Here is a 27,386-nt window from a genome sequence, read left to right as displayed (position 1 = left end):
AATAAACACAAATGTGAAATTGCATGCAGTAAAAGGCATAGCAATTTTGACAAGTGTGAACCCTGCCTGAAGACTAAGGGAAACTCATATTGACTTAGACATTTTCCGTCACATCGATAATCTTGCTTCTGCCTTGCCTCTTTTTTCCACTAATGTTTTATTTGAAGATGTTGAAGGGTTTTTATTTTTATCTTTTCATGGGACTAGTTCAACTAAATACTGACTTCTCTGAGTGAGTGTGTACAGAGGCGTCCAATCCCCGACCTGTGATGATCCACCCAGCGGATCACCTCACCTCCAGTAACGGCCAACTTCATTGTTCACGCCGCTCCCACACCCACCACGTGAGCTCAGGCACCTGTCACTCCATCGTCCATTAGTGATGGCCTGAACATCAAATTTTCTAGTTGCAAATGCAAATTTTGTGAACAGGCGAACCGCCTTAGATTTCAATGGGCATGTGAATTTTAAAACCTATAGGGACTGTTTCTGGCCACAAAAGTGATGGAAAAAGTTGTTTAAAGGGGCCTAACACCTGGACTGTGGCATGCCGGAGGGGGATCCATGGCAAATGATCTTTATTAAAGGGTACCTCCACTCAACTACAAACTTTAATTCATTTGCTGGGCCTTGTTGGGTTACCCTATTAATAGCATGTGGAGGGGTCTGTGGGCTCTAGGGTCCCCTTTTCCCTTCATCCTGGCTCCCCTTATTTCTCTGACTGAGAGCCAGTCACCTCAAGGTGCTGTGAAGGTGAACATTTCAACTAGGCCTGTGTGGCTCATGGACTCCTTCAAATAAGCTCATTCGCCACCACTACCACTTCCAGCACTGTGTAAGGAGTAAATATATGAAGTAGGTGCTGGCCACATAGCACCTGACTTCAGCACCGCTATAGCATTAGTGCTATACTGCATGCCCTGCACATGGGTAATTCAGTGTTCCGGAAACCGCCAGACTCAAAATTGCGTCTCCCTCTGAGTTACTATGACTCGGAATAGTATTTTACACCTCCAGGAATTTGAGCGACAGCAGAGAGAGCCGTCATTCACCTCACCTGCGCTCCAACTAACTGGCGGCGTACACATATGTATGGATAAACATACTAGACTGGAAAATGTGGGGAGACCTTGAGGGCCACAGACACTGACAATTAATATAAGTAAGATAACCCAAAAAGGCTGCGTAGTTTAAAGTGTAACTGTCGGGCATAAAATCAAAAACCAATTCTTTATTTTTATCTGGTAAACAAGTAATAAGGATGCTAACCAGGCAATCCAAAAGTTAAAATCACTAATACTTTTCTTGTTGATAAATGATCATTCCTCGGTTTACCTGACTCTTATTTGGTACATTGCCGAACAAAGGAAGTTGCAGGGCATCCTGGTTGTCCTTTTTTGCTTCTCTACATTCCCCTCAGACTTTACTAATGCAGCCTGACTGGCTGAAGCCTCTTTCCCTCCTGTTTTCCCCTCCCACACCTCTGTTCCTCTCTCATCGCCCAATATTTCTCATGCTGAGCCAATGCACTTTCTATAGTGCAGGGCGGGCAATGCATACACAATCAGGCAGAGGAACGTAAGGGAGGAAATGAATCAGGATTGGCTTCAAAATAGCCACAGTTAAAATGGGAAACGCTAAGAAGGATTTTCTCTTTTTTTTACTGTAGAAAAATCACTAAAATCAAAACATGGACAGTGCAATACATACAATATGTTATGTAAGTAGAGCAAGTATTTATCTACTTATGTATGTGTTTTTTTCTGAGATAGTATGGCTGACAGCTCCTCTTTAATGAACACATTTCATAAGCTTGAGGTTTGATTTGTTTATTAAATTTGAAAATTGTAGTCCAGCATTCAGTTTAAAGTGAGGATTGAAGGATATCTTGACCTACTTGGTCTTGCAAGCTGTGAGAAACATGATAGCTTTATAATCAATAGCTGTGCTCTCATTCCTCCTCCTCTTCACAGCACAGTAATCAATAACAAAGCCCAGCTTGCAGAGGGCGTTCCTCACAAAGCTTTCATCGCATGTAAACATATGAAACTTCTCTCCTCCAATCACGTAATAAGATGCATTTAGTAACCCAATTAGCATCAGGTGGCCTCCAGGCTTCAGCAGCTTCGAAATCTTTTCCAGATTCCCCATATAATCATCTTCATCTTCGCTGATAGCTTCAATGATCCCTAAAGTGGTGATGCAGTCGGCGAGTGGAAGCACAACAGGATAAGTTATGTTCTCATTATCAAAGTCACATGATATAACGTGACTGATGGATGCCTTTAGCTGCTGATCCTTGTCCTCAATTTGGGCACTGAAGGGGAGAAATAAAAAACAGAGGCTTTTGAAATTGAATTGCAACTAAGCAGAACTGAGGAAAGTGTATTTTTATAGTGTGTTGCACTCGGGAAGGGTTTTCCATAAGGCACTGTAGGCATGTGTCTACAGGCGCCTTATGTGGGAGAGGTGCCTCCTCCTTAGATCACTGACCTCAGGCACTTACACCCTAAATCTTGTCTCATGTCACTGTGGATATTATAAAACAGTGATTGGAGTGTAAGATTCTAGGGACATAAGGCAGGAATTAGAGCTCAGAATATTTTTACTTGGGGGTGTGGCCTGTAGGTTCAGGGGCGGAGTTTAGGCCACCAGAACGCCTGGCCTCTGAGTTGTTAATCTGGCCCTGGTTGCAGTCGTCTCAACCTGTTAGATATCGTTATAGTTGCTAAATATAGTACACTGATTTGCCACGCCCTTAAAGCTAATGGGAACCCATTTATAAATAAAAAAGTCAGATACTCACCTAAGGAGAGGGAGGTTCTGGGTCCCATAGAGCTTTCCCTCTCCTCTTCCGGTCCTCGTCGTTGCGCTGGCTCCCCTGTAGCGGTATTCGACCGTTTCAGTCAAATACCGCTGTTCCCCCACCGAAGGGAGACTTCGGAAATGCTTCGGGAGCCCGAGCGCTCCTGAAGGCGGGCCGCTCTACACTGCGCATGCGCGAGTGCCCTCTATGACGCACTCGCGTGTGCGCCGCCTGGAGGACTCGGCTCCCAAAGACTTCCGAAGTCCCTGCGGTGGCGGATGCGAACGGGGGAGCCAGCGCCGCACTGAGGGCACCGGGAGAGGAGAGGGAAGGCTCATTAGGACCGAGCCTTACCTCTCCTTGGGTGAGTATCTGACTTTTGTTTTTTTAAATATGGGGTAACATTAGCTTTAAGGGTAACCAGTCGGAACTGAAGATGCATGTTCTGGATTTAGCTTGGCCAGAGATGGATTGATATAAAATCGGACACTAGGCACCTTAGCATATTTGGCTCTTCCTTATGGTCTTTTTGGTAATTTGGTAAGAATCTGGTAATTTGGTAAAATGAGAGAAGGGTCAGAGAAGGTGGCAGTTGGCCCCCCTGACACCTATTAGCCCCAGGTACCTGCCTAGGTGGCCTTATGGATGACTCTGCTCTGAGCTTAGCACTGCTCTACCTCATGCCACCTGGATTTGACTCATTTGACTCCCCTCTTCACTCCCCTTCTTCCGTTACCTAATTTACTTTCTCTGAAATCCTCTGAGCTGCTGGTGGACTCCTCACCTAATTCTCCTCTTCCGCATCTAAGGGCTGGGGCCCACCAGAAATTGTGAATCACAATGGAAATTGCTTAAAGAGGAGCTTAAGTGCCATGTGTGAGATAGACGTGTGTATGTACAGTGCATAGCACACAAATAACTAGGCTGTGTTGCTTTTCTTTTTTCACTGCCTGAAGGAGTTAACATTAAGCTATGGAACTGATATTTTTCTCCATTCAGGTCCCAGTAATGCTAGGTACACACAATGAGATTTTCTGGCAGACTTCCTGCCAGATCGATTATTTCCAGCATGTCTGATCTGATTTCCAATCGATTTTGCGATCGACTTTCCGTTCACGTCTATGGAAAATCGTTTGGATATCAGATCGGACATGTTTGAAATAATCAATCTGGCTGTAAAAAACTGCATAAAAATCTAATTGTGTGTACTTGGCATTAAGCCTGGTACACACCATGCAAATTCCCATCAGGTAGATGGGTCGATAGATCATATCTGACAGATCCGATCGGATTTCTGATCATTTTTCTGATTGAGTTTCTGATCACTTCTATGCAAATCAATCAGAAAAATGATTGGAAATCAGATCAGACCTATCAGAAATTATCTATTCGATATGTCAATCTGACGGGAAATTGCATGGTGTGTACCAGGCTTTATGCTGGGTACACACGATGAGATTTCCCGTTCGATTCCCGGATCGATTCGATTAAATCAAACATGTTTGATTGGATTTCGATCGTTTTTTCCGTCGATTTTGCATACCTATCATGAAAAAATCGATCAAAATCCAATCGAACATGTTTGATTTAATCGAATCGATCCGGGAATCGAACGGGAAATCTCATCGTGTGTACCCAGCATTAGACCAGTGGTTCCCAACCTGGGGGCAATTTGGGTTCTAAGGGGGGCGGTAAATTTGTGGGGGGCGACAGGGGGGCGATCAGTATGAAAAGGCAGAAAAAATAAACTTTTGATCAGCTGTGCACTGCGGTGCTAACCCAGTTGGTGCTTAAACTTATCACGCCTAAAAACGTATCACACCTAAACTTATCATGCCTAAACTTATCACACCTAAACTTATCACGCCTAAACGTATCATGCCTAAACTGAGTTTAGGCGTGATAAAGGGCTTTTCACTAGCGTGCTAACTGTTGGCACCGCTTTGTGAATCAGGCCCTATGTGTAGCTCAGTGTGTGACAGAGAGAAGAGCTGCAGCTCCTGTGTCCTGTGCTTCTGACTGACCTGTCTGAAGAGAGCAGAGGAAATGTAACTAATTGTCACAGCTTTTTCATACTGTTTTTGCTTTCAGAGTTTGATATGTTTGATATTTGCTTTCTGTAGTCTGATATGCAGCTCTGGCTGTGCATTGAAGCAGACACCCCTTCTGCAATTGATTTGTCCCAATATAGCTAAATCCTACCCTCAATAAATCACAGCTTTTGCCTCTGATATTTAACATGAAAAGTAGGAAAATGTTTACACAGCTACTTAGACATTATTTGCACACTGTCATTTTAGAACACTTGGGTATCGATAGTATTCCTTTAAGTATCACTTTAAGTACTTTTGAAGCTATTTTTGCAACATTTCCCTGAGCGATTTCTGGTGATTTTGAAGTGGTTTTGAAATTAGAGCTAGCAAATTGTTTAATAATTGTGATTTAGATTAGTGCAAGGAGTGCAAGAAAAGGGTTTCGAAAAGTGATTTTGCAGCAATCGTTTACTGCAAAAATGCTGCAGAAACCGCAATTGAAATTTCAGGAAACCGCAATCGCTACTGTGGGATCAGCTCCATTGACTTTCATTTATTTAGCTCCTTTGGAAATACTGGAGGTTCCAAATCACCGCTGAAAGTGCTCTAGTTGACCCCAGGCCTTACTCTCCTCGTCTGATCAGGGTAGGTCCCAGACTTTTTGCCGCCTGAAGCAATATATTGTGAGGCTGCTATCCGATGTGGCGTGCATGATAAAAGGGCGCCGTGAAAAAGGGCCTGACTTATTAACGAATTTGGCGCCAGGTATTAACGAAATTTGATAACGAGAACCATTGTTGTCAAGCTTTATTAACGATATTTACTGTTGCAAAAAGCAAATGAGATATAATAATAACGAATAAATATTAACATTAAATGTCGTTGCATTTTTCGTCAATACTGCTTAACCCAACCCTACCCTCACACAGAACCCTCCCCTGGTGGTGCCTAAAACTAACCACCCCCCGGTGGTGCCTAAACCTAACCACCCTCTCCCCCCCCCCCCCCCCCGGTGGTGCCTAAACCTAAACACCCCCCTGGTGGTGCCTAACCCTAACCACCCCCTGGTGGTGCCTAACACTAACCACTCCCCCCCCCCCCGGTGGTGCCTAACCCTAACCCCCCCCCCCCCCCCTGGTTTGCTACCTCTCTAAAAGAAGGAATCATCAAGCCCCTTCTTAAAAAACCTTACATGGATCCAGATGCTATGAGCAGCTACAGACCTGTCTCCAACCTCCCCTTCTTAGGTAAAGTTATTGAAAAGGCTGTCTATCGGCAACTTGAAACCAGGCTGTCAGTAAACAACATCCTGGACCCTCTACAATCTGGCTTTAAGAAACACCACAGCTGTGAAACAGCCCTCATCCAAGTCTGCAATGACCTGCTCATGGCAAGGGACAGAGGGGAATGCTCCATCCTAATCCTGTTGGATCTCTGAGCGGCTTTTGTTGACCATGAAATCCTGCTTAACAGACTGCAGGAGTACTGTGGCATCAGTGGATCAGTCCTCCAGTGGTTCAGATCATTCCTGACTGACAGAACACAGAGAGTATCCCTAGGTCCTATAATGTCCAAACCTGCACGTCTACAATTCAAAGTGCCACAAGGATCAATCCTATCCCCTCTGCTGTTTGCAATCTACATGTTGCCACTCGGTACACTTATCCTACGTCATGGCCTGACGTACCACTGCTACGCCGATGACACACAGCTATACCTGTCCTTCAAACCTGGTGGAACAGACCCTACCCCAAAAATAAACTCTTGCTTAGCTGAGCTACAGGCATGGATGAATGATAACTGGTTGAAACTGAATGCTGACAAAACTGAGGTCCTGTTTGTCCAAAGCCAGCACTCGCCATCAAAACAGCTCTATCCTAAAGCAACACCAATCAGGATTGGGAATTCAGACATAAACAGCTCCAACCTTGTACGCAGCCTTGGAGTACTAATCGATGGGGAATTGAGTTTCAGAAACCAAATTTCATCTGTAGTTAAATCTTCCTTCTTTCATCTGAAGAACATTGCAAAGATTAAACATCTGATTCCCCCAGAGGATCTTCCAACCCTAGTCCACGCCTTCATCACATCACGGCTGGACTACTGCAATGCCCTTTATGCTGGCCTCCCCAAAAAGGACCTGCGTCGCCTGCAATTAGTGCAGAATGCTGCTGCCAGATTGCTAACAAACCAGCCTCGCCACTGTCACATTACACCGATCCTTCGCTCACTGCACTGGCTACCAGTAGAATGGAGAATACTCTTCAAGATTGAACTGCTGACATTCAAATCCCTGCCCAATCTGGGCCCTGGATACATGAAGGACCTGCTGAAGCTGCACCACACCTCTCACAACCTCAGATCAGCAAGTTCTATAAACTTGGTCACTCCCAGAGTGCACCTCAAAAAATCTGGAGATAGAGCCTTCTGTCATGCTGCCCCTACTCTTTGGAACTCCCTGCCACACCCTGTAAAGACAGCACCATCCCTGGAGCTATTCAAATCCAGACTGAAAAGCCACCTGTTTAGCCTGGCATTTCCAGACTTATAAAATTCTTCCTCTGTACCATGATGGTCGGAGCCATGCTTATGCGCTTTGAGTCCCATGGGAGAAAAGCGCTTTACAAATGTTATTTGTTGTTGTTGTTTGTTGTTGGTGGTGCCTAACCCTAACCACCACCCCTGGTGTTGCCGAAAGCTAACCGCCGCCTAGGTGGTGCCTAACCCTAACAACCCCCCCCTGGTGGTGCCTAACCCTAACCACTCCCACTGCAGAAACACCCTTTTACATATATTAACGATAATAACTTTGAAAACGTAAAATCTGTACTTATTAACGAAATAATATGACAAAAACGTTGTAAACTTCTAAAACGATAACTACCTCAAAAACTATAATGTTACAATGTTATTAACGAAATTTTTTGCGACACCTTCTTTTCTGCTTTTTTTCACCGTATTAACGATAATTGCATTAAATTCTATGGCGGTGCCCTTTACGTCCACCCTCAGCTGGCGCCCTTTTTTCCTGCTACCCCGATACGTGTACGCAAAGCCGGACCGGAGAGGACAGACACGTCAGGTTGTGCATTTCAGGCACTGGCACAATGCTTACCTCCCTCTGCTTCCTCCAAGACAGCATCTCCTCCCTGCTGGCCCGCAGCATCTGACCCCCAGAATACTGGGTATGAGCTGCACCAGTGCCAGATCACTCACCCGCTCTCAGCAGGTTAACAATGGGATCACCTGCTTCCTCTCTGACTACAGCAGTGCATTGTGTGAGACAGCAGCATATAACAGGTCACTTGAGCACCTCTGTAGCCATGGATACAGAACACTGGACAAGCAGATGGCGATCCCATCGCTGAAACCCCGAGAGCTGGTGGGTGAAGCGGCACCGCGCATCTAGGGAGGAGGAGACTAGGAGTGTGAGGAGGAGGACATTTAGGGAGGGGAGCTGCCTCTTGCTGCCCTCTAATTGTTGCGGCCCTGAAGCCCGTGATTTACATTGCTTCATGGAAGAACCTCCCATGCATAAGATATGGAAAAATGAGCAAGAAACCTTCATAGACTAAAATTACACAACTCCTTACCTCTGTCCATCCAACAAGCTGACATGGGCTGATGCGTGCGTCCACCTAAAAGCTCCAGTACGAGAGTCCTTCCATCTGCTTGTCTCCATGTTACAGTTCTCAGTGAGCTTCAGTATAATTATGTCCTTATAGATATCACAGACTGAATAGAGATGATGAATGATGGAAGCTATACTGAGATCAATTAATATATTTCCTTTAACAAAACCTGCAGGAGTGTTAAAAAAAATTGAAATGTTAAGTATATAGTTGAGCAGGTTTTAAAGTCATTTTAGTTTGTCTGCCACCTTTTAGTGCTGAATTGTAGCAATAAATGGAATGGTTTGTGGGATAAACCGATGCTCGGTATCAAGCAGCTTGATGCTGGTGTAAGCAGGGCTGCGGCTAGACCCATGGCAGTCCCTTACTTACTGTTCTCTCTTCTACAAGAAGAAAGTCACTGCATATCAATATCACAGAGCTAAAGGGATACTTAAAGCGGAACTGTAAATACATTTTAAGCACACTGTTTCACTTACCTGGGGCTTCTGCAAGCCCCCAGCAGCTGTCCTGTCCCGCGCCTGTCCTGTCCGAGCCGCTGTTCTCCCGCCGCCAGCTACTTTCGTTTTCGCTGCTGGGCCATTAGGCCTGTGCGGCTCTGGCCATGTGTATCCTTTCTATGCGACCCCTGCTATTGCAGAGGGGAATGCGATGAAAAGATACGCTTGGCAGGGCTGCGCTGGCGTCGACTTTGAAGTCTAGGAACGGAACGGCAGCGGCGGCGGGAGAATGGCCTCACGGGCAGAACTGGCACGGGACAGGACGGCTGCGGGGGGCTTGCAGAAGCCCCAGGTAAGTGAAACAGTGTGCTTAAAATGTATTTACAGTTCCGCTTTAAGCCTAAGAAAAAAAAAAATCAGTGTTACTCACCTGGAGCTTCTACCAGCCCTTTGCAGCAGTCCCGTGCCCTCCAAGTCACTCGCGGATCCTCCTGTCCCCCACCGCCAGCCACTCTCATTTTCGGCCGACAGGCTCACTGCACCTGCGCAGGCCTGGCCACGCATTTCCTTCTACATGTTCCCGTCCACATTAGTGTCCTGCGCAAGCACAGGATGCTATTGACGTAGAAGATGCATGTCCGGGCCTGCCTGTAAAACAAAAGTAGATGCCTACAGGGGAAATGAGGATCAAAGAGTGACTGGGAGGTCATGGGACATGGGACAGCTGCGGGGGGGGGGGGGGGGCTGATAGAGGCCCCAGGTGAATAAAACTGATTTTTTTTTTCTTAGGCTTAAGAAGAACTGATCAAGTTTTATGAGGTGGTGGATGCTAGTGTGGATATAGGGAATGCTATAGATGTGATAAACTTGGACTTTGCAAAAGCTTGCAATACTGTTCCCCACAGCAGTCTGGTGCAAAAGTTGAGGATGCAAGGACTGGGGAGGAATCTGTGTGCATGGATAGGGAACTGGCTATTGGACAGAAAGCAAAGAGTTGTGGTCAGTGAATCATGTTCAAAATGACTGACTGAAAAAGAGGACCCACAGGGGTCAGTGCTGGGTCCAGTGCTCTTTAATTAATGTATTAATGACTCAGGATGCTAGCATAATATTGCTCCTGTTTAGCTATCTTGTAAGACTGCATCTGGAACATGGAGTCCAGTTTTAGGAGTCGCAATAAAGGAGGAACAGTGGACATTTAGAGCAGGTGCAGAGACAAGCAACAAAGTTGATCAGAGGGATGGAAGGTCTCACTTGCCAGGGAAGGTTAGATTAACTGGATTTATATAGTCTGGAGATAAGAAGCCAAATGAATAGTGATGAGCACAAATTTCAAAGTTCACATAATTGTAATTTTGCATCGTAGTTCATAATTACAATCAGGGTTGCCAACCCAAATTCTTATTTTTTCTGGACAAAATGAGCAAAAAATCTGGACACCCCAAGGTTTGGACGGACAGGGGGCGGAGTCAGGGGCGGAGTCAGTAGCAGCCTTTTTAGGAAACTTCTTGTGAATTTCGGGAGGTGTGTATTTACTGGTGAAATGTGCTGCCCACATAGCTTCAGCTATTGAAGCTATGTGGGCAGCACATTTCACCAGTAAATACACTAGGTGGGCTTCCCTGCTTCACTCTCCCTGACCCTGTCAGACTGTTATGCTAGGCAGCTTTTTTAAATGTAACCCCTGTGCCCTGCCTGGAGAAACTGTCCTGTTCCCATTCCTCCTGCAACTCCCATGCTGAGTCCAGATCCCAGCTGATCAGTCACATGCTGCCACATTTTATACTGCTGCTTCTGTCTCTTGTGCCTCACATTCTCTGATCCATGTCCAATCAGTGACTCCACAGATCCACTGCTAGGTTGGATAGGATAATACAGGAGATATGCAGGAGGAATGATAAGGCAGTGTCTTGTGGGGGAGCATGCACAGCAGTGGAACACATATAGGGAAATGGTGGTAAATAGCACATAGCTAAGGTAGTAAGAAACATGTAGCACACAGGGCATATACAAATGTAAATAAATCCTCCTCCCCCTTCCCTCAGCCCTGCCTGGAGAAACGATGCCCTTTTCCCATCCCTCCTGCAACCCCCACGCTAAGTTTCCCAGGAAAGCATTCCAGAACCCAGCTGATCATTACATCGGCTGCCTCATAGCTGACAGGAGCGTAGATTAATGCAGCAGCTGGAGGATAAAAGCACTTATCTGTTGAGAGGCTACAGCTAGGAGTATCAGAGTCAGAAAGAGCATTGCACTGCAGTGCAGCTGAGCTGTCTCCTCTATTTGCTGGCCGGGAACTGTGGATGCCGGGGCTGTGTGGGCGGGATAACTCGGTTGTCTCTCTCACTGATTGGCTGGAGAGACTCACCAACCAGGAAGAGAAGGCTACTGACTGCAGGAGGGAGGAGGCAGCCCGATGCTTCTCGCTGTGGCTTCTCAGGACTTGCTGCGCGATCATGGTGTGAGCTACACATGCGCACAAAAGAAGCTGGGAAAAATAAACTTTTTTAGACGGACACGTGATTGAAAAATACGGGCAGTACGGACAAGTGAAAATTGAGGTAATTAAGACGGACTGCCCGTATTTTGACGGACGGTTGGCAACACTGATTACAATGTAAAATTGTAATGCAAAATTTTGGAAAAAACTTAATGAATTTAGTTTGCAACCGTAACCAAGAGCCATAATTTAACAATTACGTGTAATTTCACTTAGTTTTGTGCCAAATTTATAGGTTAATAGCAAAGCCCCCATATATGCTATTGTCACCAAAATTGCTACACATATTGAGGTGGAATAATGGAAACTAGTAAAAAAAAATCCAAAAAGACCTTGTAGTTTAAAAAATTTGAAGGCAAAATGTTTTTTTAAACTCTGCAAAATTACATTTTGCATTAAAAAAATTCTCTTTTTCTTTTTTCTCAAAAACTAAAAGGTATTTTTGAACTAAAAAATAGTCTTGTTCCCATTATTCCCCTTAAAGAAAATCTGTAATGAAAAAACCTCCCCTGAGGGGAACTCACCTTGGGTGGGAGGAAGCCTCCGGAACCTATTGAGGCTTTCCCCGTCCTCCTCGGTCCCACGGCGGCAGTGAAAATCCTCCCAGAGCAGCGGCGATGTAAATATTTACCTCTCGGGCTCCAGCGTAGGCGCAGTATCCGCTCTTCCCACGGAGATAGGCGAAAATAGCCGATCTCTGTCGGGCCGCTCTACTGTGCAGGCGCAAGTCTCCTGCGCAGTAGAGCGGACCCGACGGAGATCGGTTATTTTCGCCTATCTCCATCAGAAGAGCTGCAACAGCGCCGCCGCTGGAGCCTGGAAAGGTAAATATTGAACAGGCTGTCGGATTCGTCGGCTGTGCGTTCCGGGGCTGCAGCGAGACCCCCGTGGGACAGAGGAGGACGGGGGAAGCCTCAATAGGGTCCAGAGAATTCCCCCTACTGAGGTGACTGAGTACCCTCCAGGGGAACTTTTTTCTGTACAGATTTACTTTAACAGATGTAGCCATTTCGGTGACAATAGCATGTATGATGGCTTTGCTATTAACCACTAATGTCGGCACAAAATAATGCAAAATTGTGCGTAATTATACCAAATAACAAATAGATTATGTGAAATAAATTACCGTATTTTCCGCCGTATAAGACGCTCCGGAATATAAGACGCACCCAAGTTTGGAGGGCAAAAACCAGGGAAAAAAAATACTAAACCTGGTGCGTCCATATTCCAGGAGCGTCTTGTACATGTCCTTCTGTGTGTCCTCATGTGTGCTCCTGTGCTTTCCATATCCCCATGTGTCCTTCTGTGTGTCCTCCTGTGCCCCCCATATGTCCTCCTGTGCCCCACATGTGTCCTGTGTGTCCTCATGTGCCCCCCCATGTGTCCTTCTGTGCCCCCTCATGTGTGCTTCTGTGCCCTCCATATGTCCTCCTGTGCCCTCCATATGTCCTCCTGTGCCCCATGTGTCCTCCTGTGCCCCCCATGTGCCCATCATGTGTCCTCCTGTGCCCCCCATGTGTCCTCTTGTGCCCCCCCCCCATGTGTCCTGTGTGTCCTTATGTGCCCCCTCATGTGTGCTTCTGTGCCCTCCATATGTCCTCCTGTGGCCCCCAATGTGTCCTCATTTGCCCCTCATGTCACCTCTGTGCCCCCCATATGTCCTCCTGTGGCCCCCAATGTGTTCTCATTTGCCCCTCATGTCACCTCTGTGCCCTCCATATGTCCTCCTGTGGCCCCCAATGTGTCCTCATTTGCCCCTCATGTCACCTCTGTGCCCCCCATATGTCCTCCTGTGGCCCCCAATGTGTCCTCATTTGCCCCTCATGTCACCTCTGTGCCCCCCATATGTCCTCCTGTGGCCCCCAATGTGTCCTCATTTGCCCCTCATGTCACCTCTGTGCCCCCCATATGTCCTCCTGTGGCCCCCAATGTGTCCTCATTTGCCCCTCATGTTGCCTCTGTGCCCCCCATGTCCTCCAGTCCTGTGGCCCCCAATGTGTCTCCACTTGCCCCTCATATCGCCTCTGTCCCCCCATGTGTCCTCCTGTGGCCCCCTGCCTTCCTCCCTCCCTCCCTCCCACCCGAGTTTTCTGATCCCCCCCCCCCCCCCCGTCCGAGAGTGTCAATAGCGGCAACTTACCTTTCACATGCTCCCGCGCCGATCCCACATATTTGTGCTGCCCCCCGCTAGCATGCGCTCCCTCCCCCTTGCGGATCTGGCCCCCCCCGGGTGTGTGAAGTAGCGGCAGCTTACCTCCACGATGCGCCCGCGATGAATGGAGACATCCCTCTCCCCGGCACTTCGCGCTCTAGTGACTGGCTTGAACTGATGACGCACAGTTCAAGCCAGTCACTAGAGCGCGAAGTGCCGGGGAGAGGGATGTCTCCAGTCATCGCGGGCGCATCGTGGAGGTAAGCTGCCGCTACTTCACACACCCGGGGGGGCCAGATCCGCAAGGGGGAGGGAGCGCATGCTAGCGGGGGGCAGCACAATTATGTGGGATCGGCGTGGGAGCATGTGAAAGGTAAGTTGCCGCTATTGACACTCGGGGACGGACGGGGGGATCAGAAAACTCGGGCGGGCGGGAGGGAGGGAGGAAGGAAGGCACCCAAGCAGGCACTGAAAGGCAGGGAATCCCCGACATGGCGGCGGGTCGGCGGTTCGTATCGGCGGGCGTTCGTAAGTCGGGGATTCCCTGCCTTTGCCGTATAAGACGCAGGGACTTTTTCTCCCTATTTTTGGGGGAGAAAAAGTGCGTCTTATACGGCGAAAAATACGGTACATTTCCAAAGTGTAATTATGTTGGGCTGTAATTTTGTGAAATTTAATTTTGTGTATTTTGTGTAAAATTTTGTGTAATTGTAATTAGCAGATTATGATCAACCATCAAGTTAGCAGAAGAGCTCAGTGACTTCTACTGTAGGTTTGAGAAGCAGTCGACTCCGGCAGGGCCCCCTACTCCTCCCGCCCATTTACCTATCACTGAGGCTGAGCCAAATCCAAGCCCACACCCGCCGGAGGTGTGAGAGGCTGAGGTCCTACGCCATCTAGCCACGTTAAATCCCAGGAAAGCCCCGGGACCAGATGGCGTCTCACCAGCATGCCTAAGAACATGTTCGCAGCAGCTAGCCCCTATCCTCACCTCTATCTATGCCAAGTCCCTACAGGAGGGCAGAGTCCCGGAGTGCTTCAAGAGGTCCACAATCATCCCTGTCCCCAAGAAGCAAGGCATCTCCGACATCAATAACTACAGGCCTGTGGCTCTTACTTCCGTCATTATGAAGACCCTGGAAAGGGTGATTCTGGCTGACCTCAAGCACTCCACGATGCCCCGGCTGGATCCGTTTCAGTTCGCATACAGGCCAAACAGGTCCACTGATGACGCTATCAATATCTGCCTTGAGCTCATCAATGATCACCTAGACAAACCAGACTCGTATGCCAGAATCCTCCTATTGGACTTCAGCTCTGCGTTTAATACAATCTGCCCCAGCATTCTCCAGAACGACCTGGCGGCACTCGAGGTCCACCCGACACTGCAACGTTGGATCACGGACTTCCTGACCAACAGATCCAAAATTGTCAAGTTGGACAAGATCTCCTCTCAACCAAGGGTAACCAACACAGGTGCCCCACAGGGCTGTGTCCTATCCCCGATGCTGTTCTCCCTCTACACCAATAATTGCAGGTCATCAGCTGACTCGGTTAAGGTCATCAAGTTTGCTGATGATACCACCATCGTAGGCCTCGTAACCAAGGACGATGAGCAGGCCTATCGGCAGCAAGTTGACAACATCTGCATATGGTGCAAGGAAAACAATCTGATCCTCAACATGGCCAAAACCGTGGAGATGATCATAGACTTCAGGAAGCATCCACCAACACCGCCTTCTATCTTCATCGACAGCACTGAGGTCGTAAGGGTACCCTGCGTCCGCCTCCTCGGAACTCACATCTCCAGCGACCTGTGCTGGCACGCCCACACTGTCACCTTACAGAGGAAGGCACAACAAAGACTTTTCTTCTCACGTCAACTGAGAAAGTTCGGGATGGCCCAGGAGCTTATGTCTAACTTCTATACTGCTACCATAGAATCTGTTATCTGCTCATCCATACTGGTATCAGGGCCGGATTTGTACTTTCCAGTGTCCTAGGCCTGCTGTCACCAAGCGCCCCCCCAAAAAAAATTGTCCAACACTCTGACTAGCGATTATTGGTTTGAATGGGCTCATCTCAGTTGTGCTGCTCTGCCTCCCATTCAATAAATAATTCCTGTAATTTGCGCTCCTGCCCGAATGTGCACAGCAGCCGATAGTGTTCTGGGCATGCATACTTGAGAAATGACGCTGATGTATGACCGGTACTTGTCAAGAATGCATAACACTGTACCGGCCTTGGTTGCTGTGCACATCTGGGCAGGAGCCAGAAATTACAGGGAGTGCGAGTGGCCAGAGCATGCGCTGCTTCTTTGTCCTCTGTGCGACTGGCTGCAGTCTGAGCCACCAACAGGTGGCAGGGCAGTGCAATGGAGAGAAGCCCATCCAAATCAGAGAACAGGTAAGTAGCAAACATCCTGTCAAGACCCACTTTGGATGTTCTGTTGTAATTACAGTGGACCTGAACTCAGAACTTCCTCTCTGCTCTAAAAGATACGCAACAACATAACCTTTCAATAAAAACATTTTTGTTACAGCTGATACAAATCCTGCAATAAATCTGCAGTGTGTCTACTTCCTGCTTTTATGGAAGCAGGCATTTTTTTAACATCCTGTGCTTTCAAATGAGCTTAGCTGTTGTGGCAGTCGGGTGACACAGTGTAGAGATCAAATTACAAACTTGTGACACAGAGGAGGGGGAATTAGACAGGCTCTCTAAATACATAAATGGTACATTTCTCTGTTTTCCTTCTGTCCTGTGCAAGAGTTCAGCTCCACTTTAAAGCATCTGAATGACATTTATTTATATTTGCTGAAAAATCTATGCATCTCTTTTGAATGCTGAATGTACATATGGTGGTGTGCTCTAACATATTGACAGTATACAGGAACAAAGTCTGAAGAAGGCTTATTTAAATTGCCTTTAAAACGTTTTTTTTTAGGGTAAATGAGGCATGTAGCATCATGTTTTTTTTAATGATGTGGGGACTTAAAATCCCCCTCTCTCTCAGATGGGAAATCTGAGTTTGCTCGGATAGTGCGTGCCATTCAGATTTTAAAAAATATCCGAATTGCTATTCAAAGTTCGGATAGTGGAAAAAGTTCAGATTATCTGGGTAGTTCGGATACCCAAATATTGGATGAGCACCACTGCTCAGGTGTATTTAAAATGACAGTTTAGCAATGAAAGGGAAGAAAACAGCATTTTTTTATCCTGCAGTCTCATAGATGGTAGGAGCTGGAAGACAGAAAATGAGTCAGGAAAGAGTTAACTAAGGAAGAGAAGCGACCACTGCTAAAACAGTCATAAATTAGGATTAGCTAAATTAACTACTGCTGGGGTCAGTGTCAAAGCTGTAAAAGCGGTGAAGAAACTGCAGAGCTCTCTGATGTTTGGGAATGCCTGCATTAAAACTCAGCGGAACTTAGTTCTATCTGCTTTGTAATGTAAATCCCTGGTATTTCTCACATCGATCTGTAAGTCTATCATACAAAGAAAGGAATGGATTATCAGGTGACCGTTATGATTGATCCTGATTGTTTTAACACATCAGGAAGTAAGAGAGATTGGGGAATTGTGGAATTCAGCTATTAGTGCAGAGCAGGGCGCTGGCTGGCTGCGCTGCGGGACCAGAAGAGATGATTTACTTTGACATATGACCTCTTCTCTCTCCAAGTCATGCCGCCCTTCTTATCTTATCTAATTTTATCACCCTAGGCCGTGGCCTTTCTGACCTTTCCAGAAATCCGGCCCTGACTGGTATGGTACGCTGGCTCCTCATACAGCGACAGATATAAGCTACAGAGAGTCATCAGGTCAGCAGAGAGGATCATAGGGAACCCCCCCCCCCCCCCCCCCCCCCCCGCTTGACCGCCTCTTCTACTCCAGACTGCGTTCCAGGGCTCAAAGAATTGCAAGTGATCCCTCACACCCAGGCCACCGCTACTTTAGCCGGCTCCCACTGGGGAAGAGACTTCGGGTCATATCCACCAAGACAGCTAGGCACAAGAACACTTTCTTTCCCTCGGCTGTCAACCTTCTGAACTCTTTTAAATGGCTGCCGCCCTAGGCCTGCAGTCAGAACGACTGCTCTGCTAGAACGGAGGCCGTAGCCTCCAGCGTCACAGTGCTTAGCCGCCAAGCTCTGCACGGACAATAACGATTTGTTTTTGTTTATTATGTCTGTTCTGTCTTAGTCTATAGTTCTTAATCTGTCATAGCAATTTGTCTTCCCTTCTGAGCTGTATTTACATCTTCTGTGCCAACCCCAATTCCGGGCACGACTTTGGGTCGTGCTTGGCGAATAAAACCTATTCTGATTCTAATTCTGATTCTGATTCTGATGATCATCAGTAATAATTACATGTATAAATTCATCAGAGGACAATTTAAAAGCTTGACATATTCTTGCCAAGCTTTTTGCTTCTGCTAAGGACCAGGGTACAGGATCTGCCCACAGAGGAACAAAACGTTTTTGTCATCTACAGTAAAACCCCTGTTATCCAGAACTCAGTTAACTTAAAGTCTCAAGCAACCAGAAAAAAATCCTGGCCTTGCAGGATGCAGAAATCTACTTTTACACTTCTTTGTACAGTAATACACCTATGTTAAATAAGTTAAGTCTGTCCTTTGTCCTAATTTGTTTTTGATTATTGTATTTCAACATTAATACAGAGTATATAAGTGGACACAGGGCCGGCCCACTCATGAGGCGGGTGAAACTTTTGCCTCAGGTGGCAAATTTCTAGGGGTGGCACCTGTCCGTGGGTGCGGGGGGGGGGGGGGGGGGGGGGGCGCCGGCCATCGAGCCGGAGGGGTAGCGGGGCAGGACGGGGGTATTGGGCCTAGCGGTGGGGAGGGGGGGAGGGGGGGTCGGACCCCCCCTCCCTCGCCTGGGTCCCCTGATGTGCGCTCCCCTCCAGCTGTAAATAGGAAGCAGCCAAAGCCCGATAGTAAGAGGCACGGGCGGGGAGGACTCACCTTTTCCGCGTTCCAGCGTGCGCTCCACTGACGTCACTTCCTGCATCGCCGTCCACTTACAATACAGTGGGTGGCGATGCAGGAAGTGACGTCAGTGGAGCGCACGCTGGAACACGGAAAAGGTGAGTCCTCCCCGCCCGTGCCTCTTACTATCGGGCTTCGGCTGCTTCCTATTTACAGCTGGAGGGGAGCGCAGATTGGGGGACCCAGGCGAGGCCCAATACTCCCGTTCTGCCCGCTACCCCTCCGGCTCGGCGGCCCCCCACGGGGGGGGGGGGGGGGGGGGAGGGGAGGGGGGCTGCGGCAATTTTTTTCTAAATTTGCCTCAGGCAGCAAAAAGTCTAGGGCCGGCCCTGAGTGGACAGTGTGGGGGATAGTACTGTTTTTTAGCTAGGTTTATTTTTAACATTGAATTTCAAGAAACCAGAACACTACACTTATCCAGCATCAGCCAATCCCTGTTGGTGCCAGATGATGGGGGTTTTACTGCATTTTGGAAAGGGTTATTTACAGTAAGAATGATTAAAATGTGCAATGTATTACCACAGGAAGTAGTTATGGCAAATATCAAGATATGATTTAAGGGGGGCTTAGATGCTTTCCTTGCATTGAAGGATATCCATGGCTATAATTACTAGGTAATCCCTGGCAGTGTTGATCCAGGGATTTTATCTGACTGACATCTGGAGTCAGGAAGGCATTTGTTTCCCTTGTAGGGGTAATTGGTCGAGGCCTCTGGATCATCTTAAATATGCAAGGGTGCAGGCTAGTGTTGTAGCATATTTTCTGGTTGAACTCAATGAATGTATGTCTTTTTATAACTAAGTATGTAAGGACTGGTGCACACCCAGAGCACTTCTAAGCGCTTTTAAAAATGCTGGTGCTTCAAAAAGCGCTTGGCTAATGTATTTCTATGGGAAGGATCATACCAGAGCGATGTGAGTTTTTCCCAACCGCAGCTCCTGCAGCATTTTGAAGGCAATTATGCCTCAATGTAAAGTATAGAAAAAGTGGAAAATCGCTCTAAAATGCACTGAAGACAGCAATTTTTTTTTCAAATTTTTTTTTTTGTAAAAGCTGTTCACTTCCAAGTCGAAGTGTACAAAAAGTAGAAAATCGATAAACCAAAATGCTCTAAAAAAATCGCTAGGCATAAATAGAAAACTGCTAGGCACATGCCTGGAATCGCAAAGCACTTGTAATTACACTAGCGATTTTGGTGTGCACTAGCCTAACTTGTTATGTGTCTGAAAAACATGATGGTCACACTTGTTTTATTAACGTTTCAAAATGGGCCACCAAGGATAGGAAATCAAAGTTTTATTGGAGGTGAGGCAATGATTTGTAGTAACATACATGTATACACAGCTTTATGTACCCCATAGGTTGTGTGTGTGTGTGGGGGGGGGGGGGATTCCCAAACTTCCTGTGTGATCTATGGTACCTACTGTCCCAAAGCAGGACATGATTATATAGTGCTGATATCTTCTGCAGCACTTTACAGAGTATATAGTCTTGTCACTAAACAGAATAGATGTACAAAGGTCCATTGAAGTCTAATTGTGGTGGTCACACACGTCACAATTTTTTATTTTTATTCGACATCCAGCTATTTCAAGCGTTCAAATTAAAATTTAGACTTTTTTAACTAATGTACTAAAATCTGTATAAATCAGATGTAATAACATATTAAAGTTTATTTTATAAATGTGTATGGGTTGCTCTGTGACATCACTGCTATGTATAAATGTGTATGGGGTTGCTCTGTGACATCACTGCTATGTATAAATGTGTATGGGGTGCTCTGTGACATCACTGCTATGTATAAATGTGTATGGGGTGCTCTGTGACATCACTGCTATGTATAAATGTGTATGGGGTTGCTCTGTGACATCACTGCTATGTATAAATGTGTATGGGGTGCTCTGTGACATCACTGCTATGTATAAATGTGTATGGGGTGCTCTGTGCCATCACTGCTATGTATAAATGTGTATGGGGTGCTCTGTGCCATCACTGCTATGTATAAATGTGTATGGGGTGCTCTGTGACATCACTGCTATGTATAAATGTGTATGGGGTGCTCTGTGACATCACTGCTATGTATAAATGTGTATGGGGTGCTCTGTGACATCACTGCTATGTATAAATGTGTATGGGGTGCTCTGTGCCATCACTGCTATGTATAAATGTGTATGGGGTGCTCTGTGCCATCACTGCTATGTATAAATGTGTATGGGGTGCTCTGTGCCATCACTGCTATGTATAAATGTGTATGGGGTGCTCTGTGCCATCACTGCTATGTATAAATGTGTATGGGGTGCTCTGTGCCATCACTGCTATGTATAAATGTGTATGGGGTGCTCTGTGCCATCACTGCTATGTATAAATGTGTATGGGGTGCTCTGTGCCATCACTGCTATGTATAAATGTGTATGGGGTGCTCTGTGCCATCACTGCTATGTATAAATGTGTATGGGGTGCTCTGTGCCATCACTGCTATGTATAAATGTGTATGGGGTGCTCTGTGCCATCACTGCTATGTATAAATGTGTATGGGGTGCTCTGTGCCATCACTGCTATGTATAAATGTGTATGGGGTGCTCTGTGACATCACTGCTATGTATAAATGTGTATGGGGTGCTCTGTGCCATCACTGCTATGTATAAATGTGTATGGGGTGCTCTGTGACATCACTGCTATGTATAAATGTGTATGGGGTGCTCTGTGCCATCACTGCTATGTATAAATGTGTATGGGGTGCTCTGTGCCATCACTGCTATGTATAAATGTGTATGGGGTGCTCTGTGCCATCACTGCTATGTATAAATGTGTATGGGGTGCTCTGTGCCATCACTGCTATGTATAAATGTGTATGGGGTGCTCTGTGCCATCACTGCTATGTATAAATGTGTATGGGGTGCTCTGTGCCATCACTGCTATGTATAAATGTGTATGGGGTGCTCTGTGCCATCACTGCTATGTATAAATGTGTATGGGGTGCTCTGTGCCATCACTGCTATGTATAAATGTGTATGGGGTGCTCTGTGACATCACTGCTATGTATAAATGTGTATGGGGTGCTCTGTGCCATCACTGCTATGTATAAATGTGTATGGCGTGCTCTGTGACATCACTGCTATGTATAAATGTGTATGGGGTGCTCTGTGCCATCACTGCTATGTATAAATGTGTATGGGGTGCTCTGTGCCATCACTGCTATGTATAAATGTGTATGGGGTGCTCTGTGCCATCACTGCTATGTATAAATGTGTATGGGGTGCTCTGTGCCATCACTGCTATGTATAAATGTGTATGGGGTGCTCTGTGCCATCACTGCTATGTATAAATGTGTATGGGGTGCTCTGTGCCATCACTGCTATGTATAAATGTGTATGGGGTGCTCTGTGCCATCACTGCTATGTATAAATGTGTATGGGGTGCTCTGTGACATCACTGCTATGTATAAATGTGTATGGGGTGCTCTGTGTGACATCACTGCTATGTATAAATGTGTATGGGGTGCTCTGTGACATCACTGCTATGTATAAATGTGTATGGGGTGCTCTGTGACATCACTGCTATGTATAAATGTGTATGGGGTGCACTGTGCCATCACTGCTATGTATAAATGTGTATGGGGTGCTCTGTGACATCACTGCTATGTATAAATGTGTATGGGGTGCTCTGTGCCATCACTGCTATGTATAAATGTGTATGGGGTGCTCTGTGACATCACTGCTATGTATAAATGTGTATGGGGTGCTCTGTGCCATCACTGCTATGTATAAATGTGTATGGGGTGCTCTGTGACATCACTGCTATGTATAAATGTGTATGGGGTGCTCTGTGACATCACTGCTATGTATAAATGTGTATGGGGTGCACTGTGACATCACTGCTATGTATAAATGTGTATGGGGTGCTCTGTGCCATCACTGCTATGTATAAATGTGTATGGGGTGCTCTGTGCCATCACTGCTATGTATAAATGTGTATGGGGTGCTCTGTGCCATCACTGCTATGTATAAATGTGTATGGGGTGCTCTGTGCCATCACTGCTATGTATAAATGTGTATGGGGTGCTCTGTGCCATCACTGCTATGTATAAATGTGTATGGGGTGCTCTGTGCCATCACTGCTATGTATAAATGTGTATGGGGTGCTCTGTGACATCACTGCTATGTATAAATGTGTATGGGGTGCTCTGTGACATCACTGCTATGTATAAATGTGTATGGGGTGCTCTGTGACATCACTGCTATGTATAAATGTGTATGGGGTGCTCTGTGACATCACTGCTATGTATAAATGTGTATGGGGTGCTCTGTGCCATCACTGCTATGTATAAATGTGTATGGGGTGCTCTGTGCCATCACTGCTATGTATAAATGTGTATGGGGTGCTCTGTGCCATCACTGCTATGTATAAATGTGTATGGGGTGCTCTGTGCCATCACTGCTATGTATAAATGTGTATGGGGTGCTATGTGCCATCACTGCTATGTATAAATGTGTATGGGGTGCTCTGTGCCATCACTGCTATGTATAAATGTGTATGGGGTGCTCTGTGCCATCACTGCTATGTATAAATGTGTATGGGGTGCTCTGTGCCATCACTGCTATGTATAAATGTGTATGGGGTGCTCTGTGCCATCACTGCTATGTATAAATGTGTATGGGGTGCTCTGTGCCATCACTGCTATGTATAAATGTGTATGGTGAGCTCTGTGCCATCACTGCTATGTATAAATGTGTATGGGGTGCTCTGTGCCATCACTGCTATGTATAAATGTGTATGGGGTGCTCTGTGCCATCACTGCTATGTATAAATGTGTATGGGGTGCTCTGTGCCATCACTGCTATGTATAAATGTGTATGGGGTGCTCTGTGCCATCACTGCTATGTATAAATGTGTATGGGGTGCTCTGTGCCATCACTGCTATGTATAAATGTGTATGGGGTGCTCTGTGCCATCACTGCTATGTATAAATGTGTATGGGGTGCTCTGTGCCATCACTGCTATGTATAAATGTGTATGGGTTGCTCTGTGACATCACTGCTATGTATAAATGTGTATGGGGTGCTCTGTGCCATCACTGCTATGTATAAATGTGTATGGGTTGCTCTGTGCCATCACTGCTATGTATAAATGTGTATGGGTTGCTCTGTGACATCACTGCTATGTATAAATGTGTATGGGGTGCTCTGTGACATCACTGCTATGTATAAATGTGTATGGGGTGCTCTGTGCCATCACTGCTATGTATAAATGTGTATGGGGTGCTCTGTGCCATCACTGCTATGTATAAATGTGTATGGGGTGCTCTGTGCCATCACTGCTATGTATAAATGTGTATGGGGTGCTCTGTGACATCACTGCTATGTATAAATGTGTATGGGGTGCTCTGTGCCATCACTGCTATGTATAAATGTGTATGGGTTGCTCTGTGCCATCACTGCTATTTATAAATGTGTATGGGGTGCTCTGTGACATCACTGCTATGTATAAATGTGTATGGGTTGCTCTGTGACATCACTGCTATGTATAAATGTGTATGGGGTGCTCTGTGCCATCACTGCTATGTATAAATGTGTATGGGGTGCTCTGTGCCATCACTGCTATGTATAAATGTGTATGGGGTGCTCTGTGCCATCACTGCTATGTATAAATGTGTATGGGGTGCTCTGTGCCATCACTGCTATGTATAAATGTGTATGGGGTGCTCTGTGACATCACTGCTATGTATAAATGTGTATGGGGTGCTCTGTGACATCACTGCTATGTATAAATGTGTATGGGTTGCTCTGTGCCATCACTGCTATGTATAAATGTGTATGGGTTGCTCTGTGCCATCACTGCTATGTATAGATGTGTATGGGGTGCTCTGTGACATCACTGCTATGTATAAATGTGTATGGGTTGCTCTGTGACATCACTGCTATGTATAAATGTGTATGGGGTGCTCTGTGCCATCACTGCTATGTATAAATGTGTATGGGGTGCTCTGTGCCATCACTGCTATGTATAAATGTGTATGGGGTGCTCTGTGCCATCACTGCTATGTATAAATGTGTATGGGGTGCTCTGTGACATCACTGCTATGTATAAATGTGTATGGGGTGCTCTGTGCCATCACTGCTATGTATAAATGTGTATGGGGTGCTCTGTGCCATCACTGCTATGTATAAATGTGTATGGGTTGCTCTGTGACATCACTGCTATGTATAAATGTGTATGGGGTGCTCTGTGCCATCACTGCTATGTATAAATGTGTATGGGGTGCTCTGTGACATCACTGCTATGTATAAATGTGTATGGGTTGCTCTGTGACATCACTGCTATGTATAAATGTGTATGGGGTGCTCTGTGACATCACTGCTATGTATAAACGCACAACACAAACAACCTTAGAAAATGTACCTAATATTAACAAATCAGTTCCTCATTCATTTTAATCAACAACACTACATTTATTACAGTGAAGAAATATATTCTATCTAATGTGTGACTTTGACAAATAAAATGTCTTTATTCTTGAATGTAAGCTTAAAATAAGGTCGAATGACTTTCCTACAACCTACCACACACCATTCTATAGCTGACAGAATTGATCTGATTCTTCTAACCTTTCAGATCCATTTTATTCGAGAAAAACAACAATTTTGTTCGAATTTATCGATCAAATTAAAAGCATTTATCTTGATTTTCTCACACAATCGATCGTTTTAATTGAATTGGGGTAAAATCAGTGCTGGGCCGAAATTACGCATGAGCGTAATTACGCATCGTAATTCAATGTAAATTTACGCGTAAGCGCTACGCGTAACTTACGGTCTTACGCGTAATTATTTACGCGTGTTAAGTGGTATTGTAATTACGCTGTCTACCGTAATTGCTAGGTATGCGTAATTTTACGAAGACTTACGCGTAATTTTACGCGTAATTACTAACGTAAAAACTCCCCTTTTCTACGAGTAGCCAATCAGTCAACATCCTAAGCAACCAATAGTATCTTCTCCCGCCCTTCAGTATATAAGCGTACGTTTTGATGCATACGAATGATGTGTAAGCAATAGCTGTCACATTGATGGCTATTGCGTACACATTGTCCGTATGCGTCAAAAAATACGCATTAATGGGTATTACGGCACTACGCGTAACATCGTAGTGTAAGCGCCTACATTACGGTATCCTTACGCGTAACTGCGTAAGTTAACGCGTAATTACAGTGATGACCTGTAGATAATTTCCTATGCCGTAACCATAATTACATAATGCGTAATAGCGTAAAATTACGCGTAATGACCCGTAAGCGTAGATTTTTCCATTACGACCAGCACTGAGTAAAATCGAACAGAAAAATTGTAACTTGTGTGGCCACCGTAAGGCTAATTTAGGGAGTAGACAATTAGCTTATTTCTATGTTCTTGGGATGTGGGAGGAAACCGGCGTGCCTGGAAGAAACCCACGCAGACACGGGGAGAACATACAAACTCCCTGTAGATAGTGCCTAGGCGGGGATTCGGGGGAACCCAGTGCTGCAAGGCGAGAGCGCTAACCACTACGCCACCGTGCCGTGCAGGACAGGCATTGCAATAGGTAAATATGCCGGAGACTTTATAGAAAATGACTTTTAACTCCATATTTCACATATTTTTTGCAATTACGTATTGCATAATTGCAATTACGTTACATACAGCATACTACGTTTCTAAATCCTAACTACGCATGAAATGATGCGTAATTCATGTTTAATGCGTAAACATATTTGCATATATTTGTTAGTATACTGTGCATGCACAGCTATTAGTTAAATATTCAACGTGAAAAATGTGTTTGTATGCGGAAAAATTTGCGTTCATCAGTCAGTATACTGCACACGTGGCTATTATTTAAATATTAAATGGGAAAAATCCGTTTGTATGTGTAAAAACAGTTGGGTCTGAAATTACACGTAAATTACACTGGCATGCGTAATCACGGTTAGCAATTACGATTTTAGTTGCGACTTATATTTCTGCCCACCCACCACTAGTTACCTAGTTACCACTAGTTACCTCCAAATGGTTAACCACTATGGTCTAATATTGTCATTAAAAACACAGGCGTTAATTACACATATTTGCAAATCCATGGAAATTCTCTCAAACTTCCTGTATGATCCCGTGGTTCCTATCCTTTCTCTCAAAGCAAGACATAGTTACATAGTTAGTTTGGTTGAAAAAAGACATTCGTCCATCAAGTCCAACCAGAAAAAAATTAAATAAAAAATAAAACACCATCCTGAACCTGCACATATCCCAGTTGATCCAGGGCAAGGCAACAAAAACCTTACAAGGCCTGGGCTAATTAGCCTTAAAAGGGAAAAATTCCTTCCCGACTCCTGATGGCAGTCAGATAAATCCCTGGATCAACTCTTCCAGGAATTCCCTAAAAATTATAACCATGGATGCCTCTCAATGCAAGGAAAGCATCCAAGCCCTCTTTAAATGCAGATATAGAGTTTGCCATAAGGATATGCATTACAATAGAGAGAAGCTAGAAGTACCACGAAGGAAAAAAAACAACAACTTTGTTTTATTTATATGAGTAACAGGAAAAGCTGGTTCACTGAATTCACTGTGAACTGAACTTTAGCTGTGATTTACGTACCAGAGCTGAACATGTATTGAAAATTCATCATAGGAAATTTCAAGGAATCTTCTGCAAACACCATGTCTGGCTTGTCTGAGAAAAATGTCTCAATGTAAGCTCTGCTATTGAATGCATGCTTATGGTAGAATTTATTTGGTCCACAATCCATCGTGAGAGGATATTCTTCAATTTGTTTTCAC

The 27,386-nt window shown here is 45.6% G+C and overlaps 1 protein-coding gene across 1 annotated transcript; it reads right to left on the bottom strand.

Moving 5' to 3' along the window:
- Window positions 1–1,820: 1,820 nt before the first annotated feature.
- Window positions 1,821–27,386, bottom strand: LOC137525411 (indolethylamine N-methyltransferase-like). The gene is made up of 3 exons (XM_068246488.1): window positions 27,205–27,386; window positions 8,433–8,640; window positions 1,821–2,317 (listed from the first exon to the last, which is right to left on the bottom strand). The coding sequence occupies exons 1-3, from the start codon at window positions 27,353–27,355 to the stop codon at window positions 1,894–1,896; spliced, it is 783 nt and encodes a 260-aa protein (XP_068102589.1). The 5' UTR covers window positions 27,356–27,386; the 3' UTR covers window positions 1,821–1,893.

Source organism: Hyperolius riggenbachi, chromosome 7 (assembly GCF_040937935.1).
Source record: "Hyperolius riggenbachi isolate aHypRig1 chromosome 7, aHypRig1.pri, whole genome shotgun sequence".
NCBI lineage: Eukaryota > Metazoa > Chordata > Amphibia > Anura > Hyperoliidae > Hyperolius > Hyperolius riggenbachi.
This window is presented reverse-complemented; position numbering and strand designations above follow the sequence as displayed.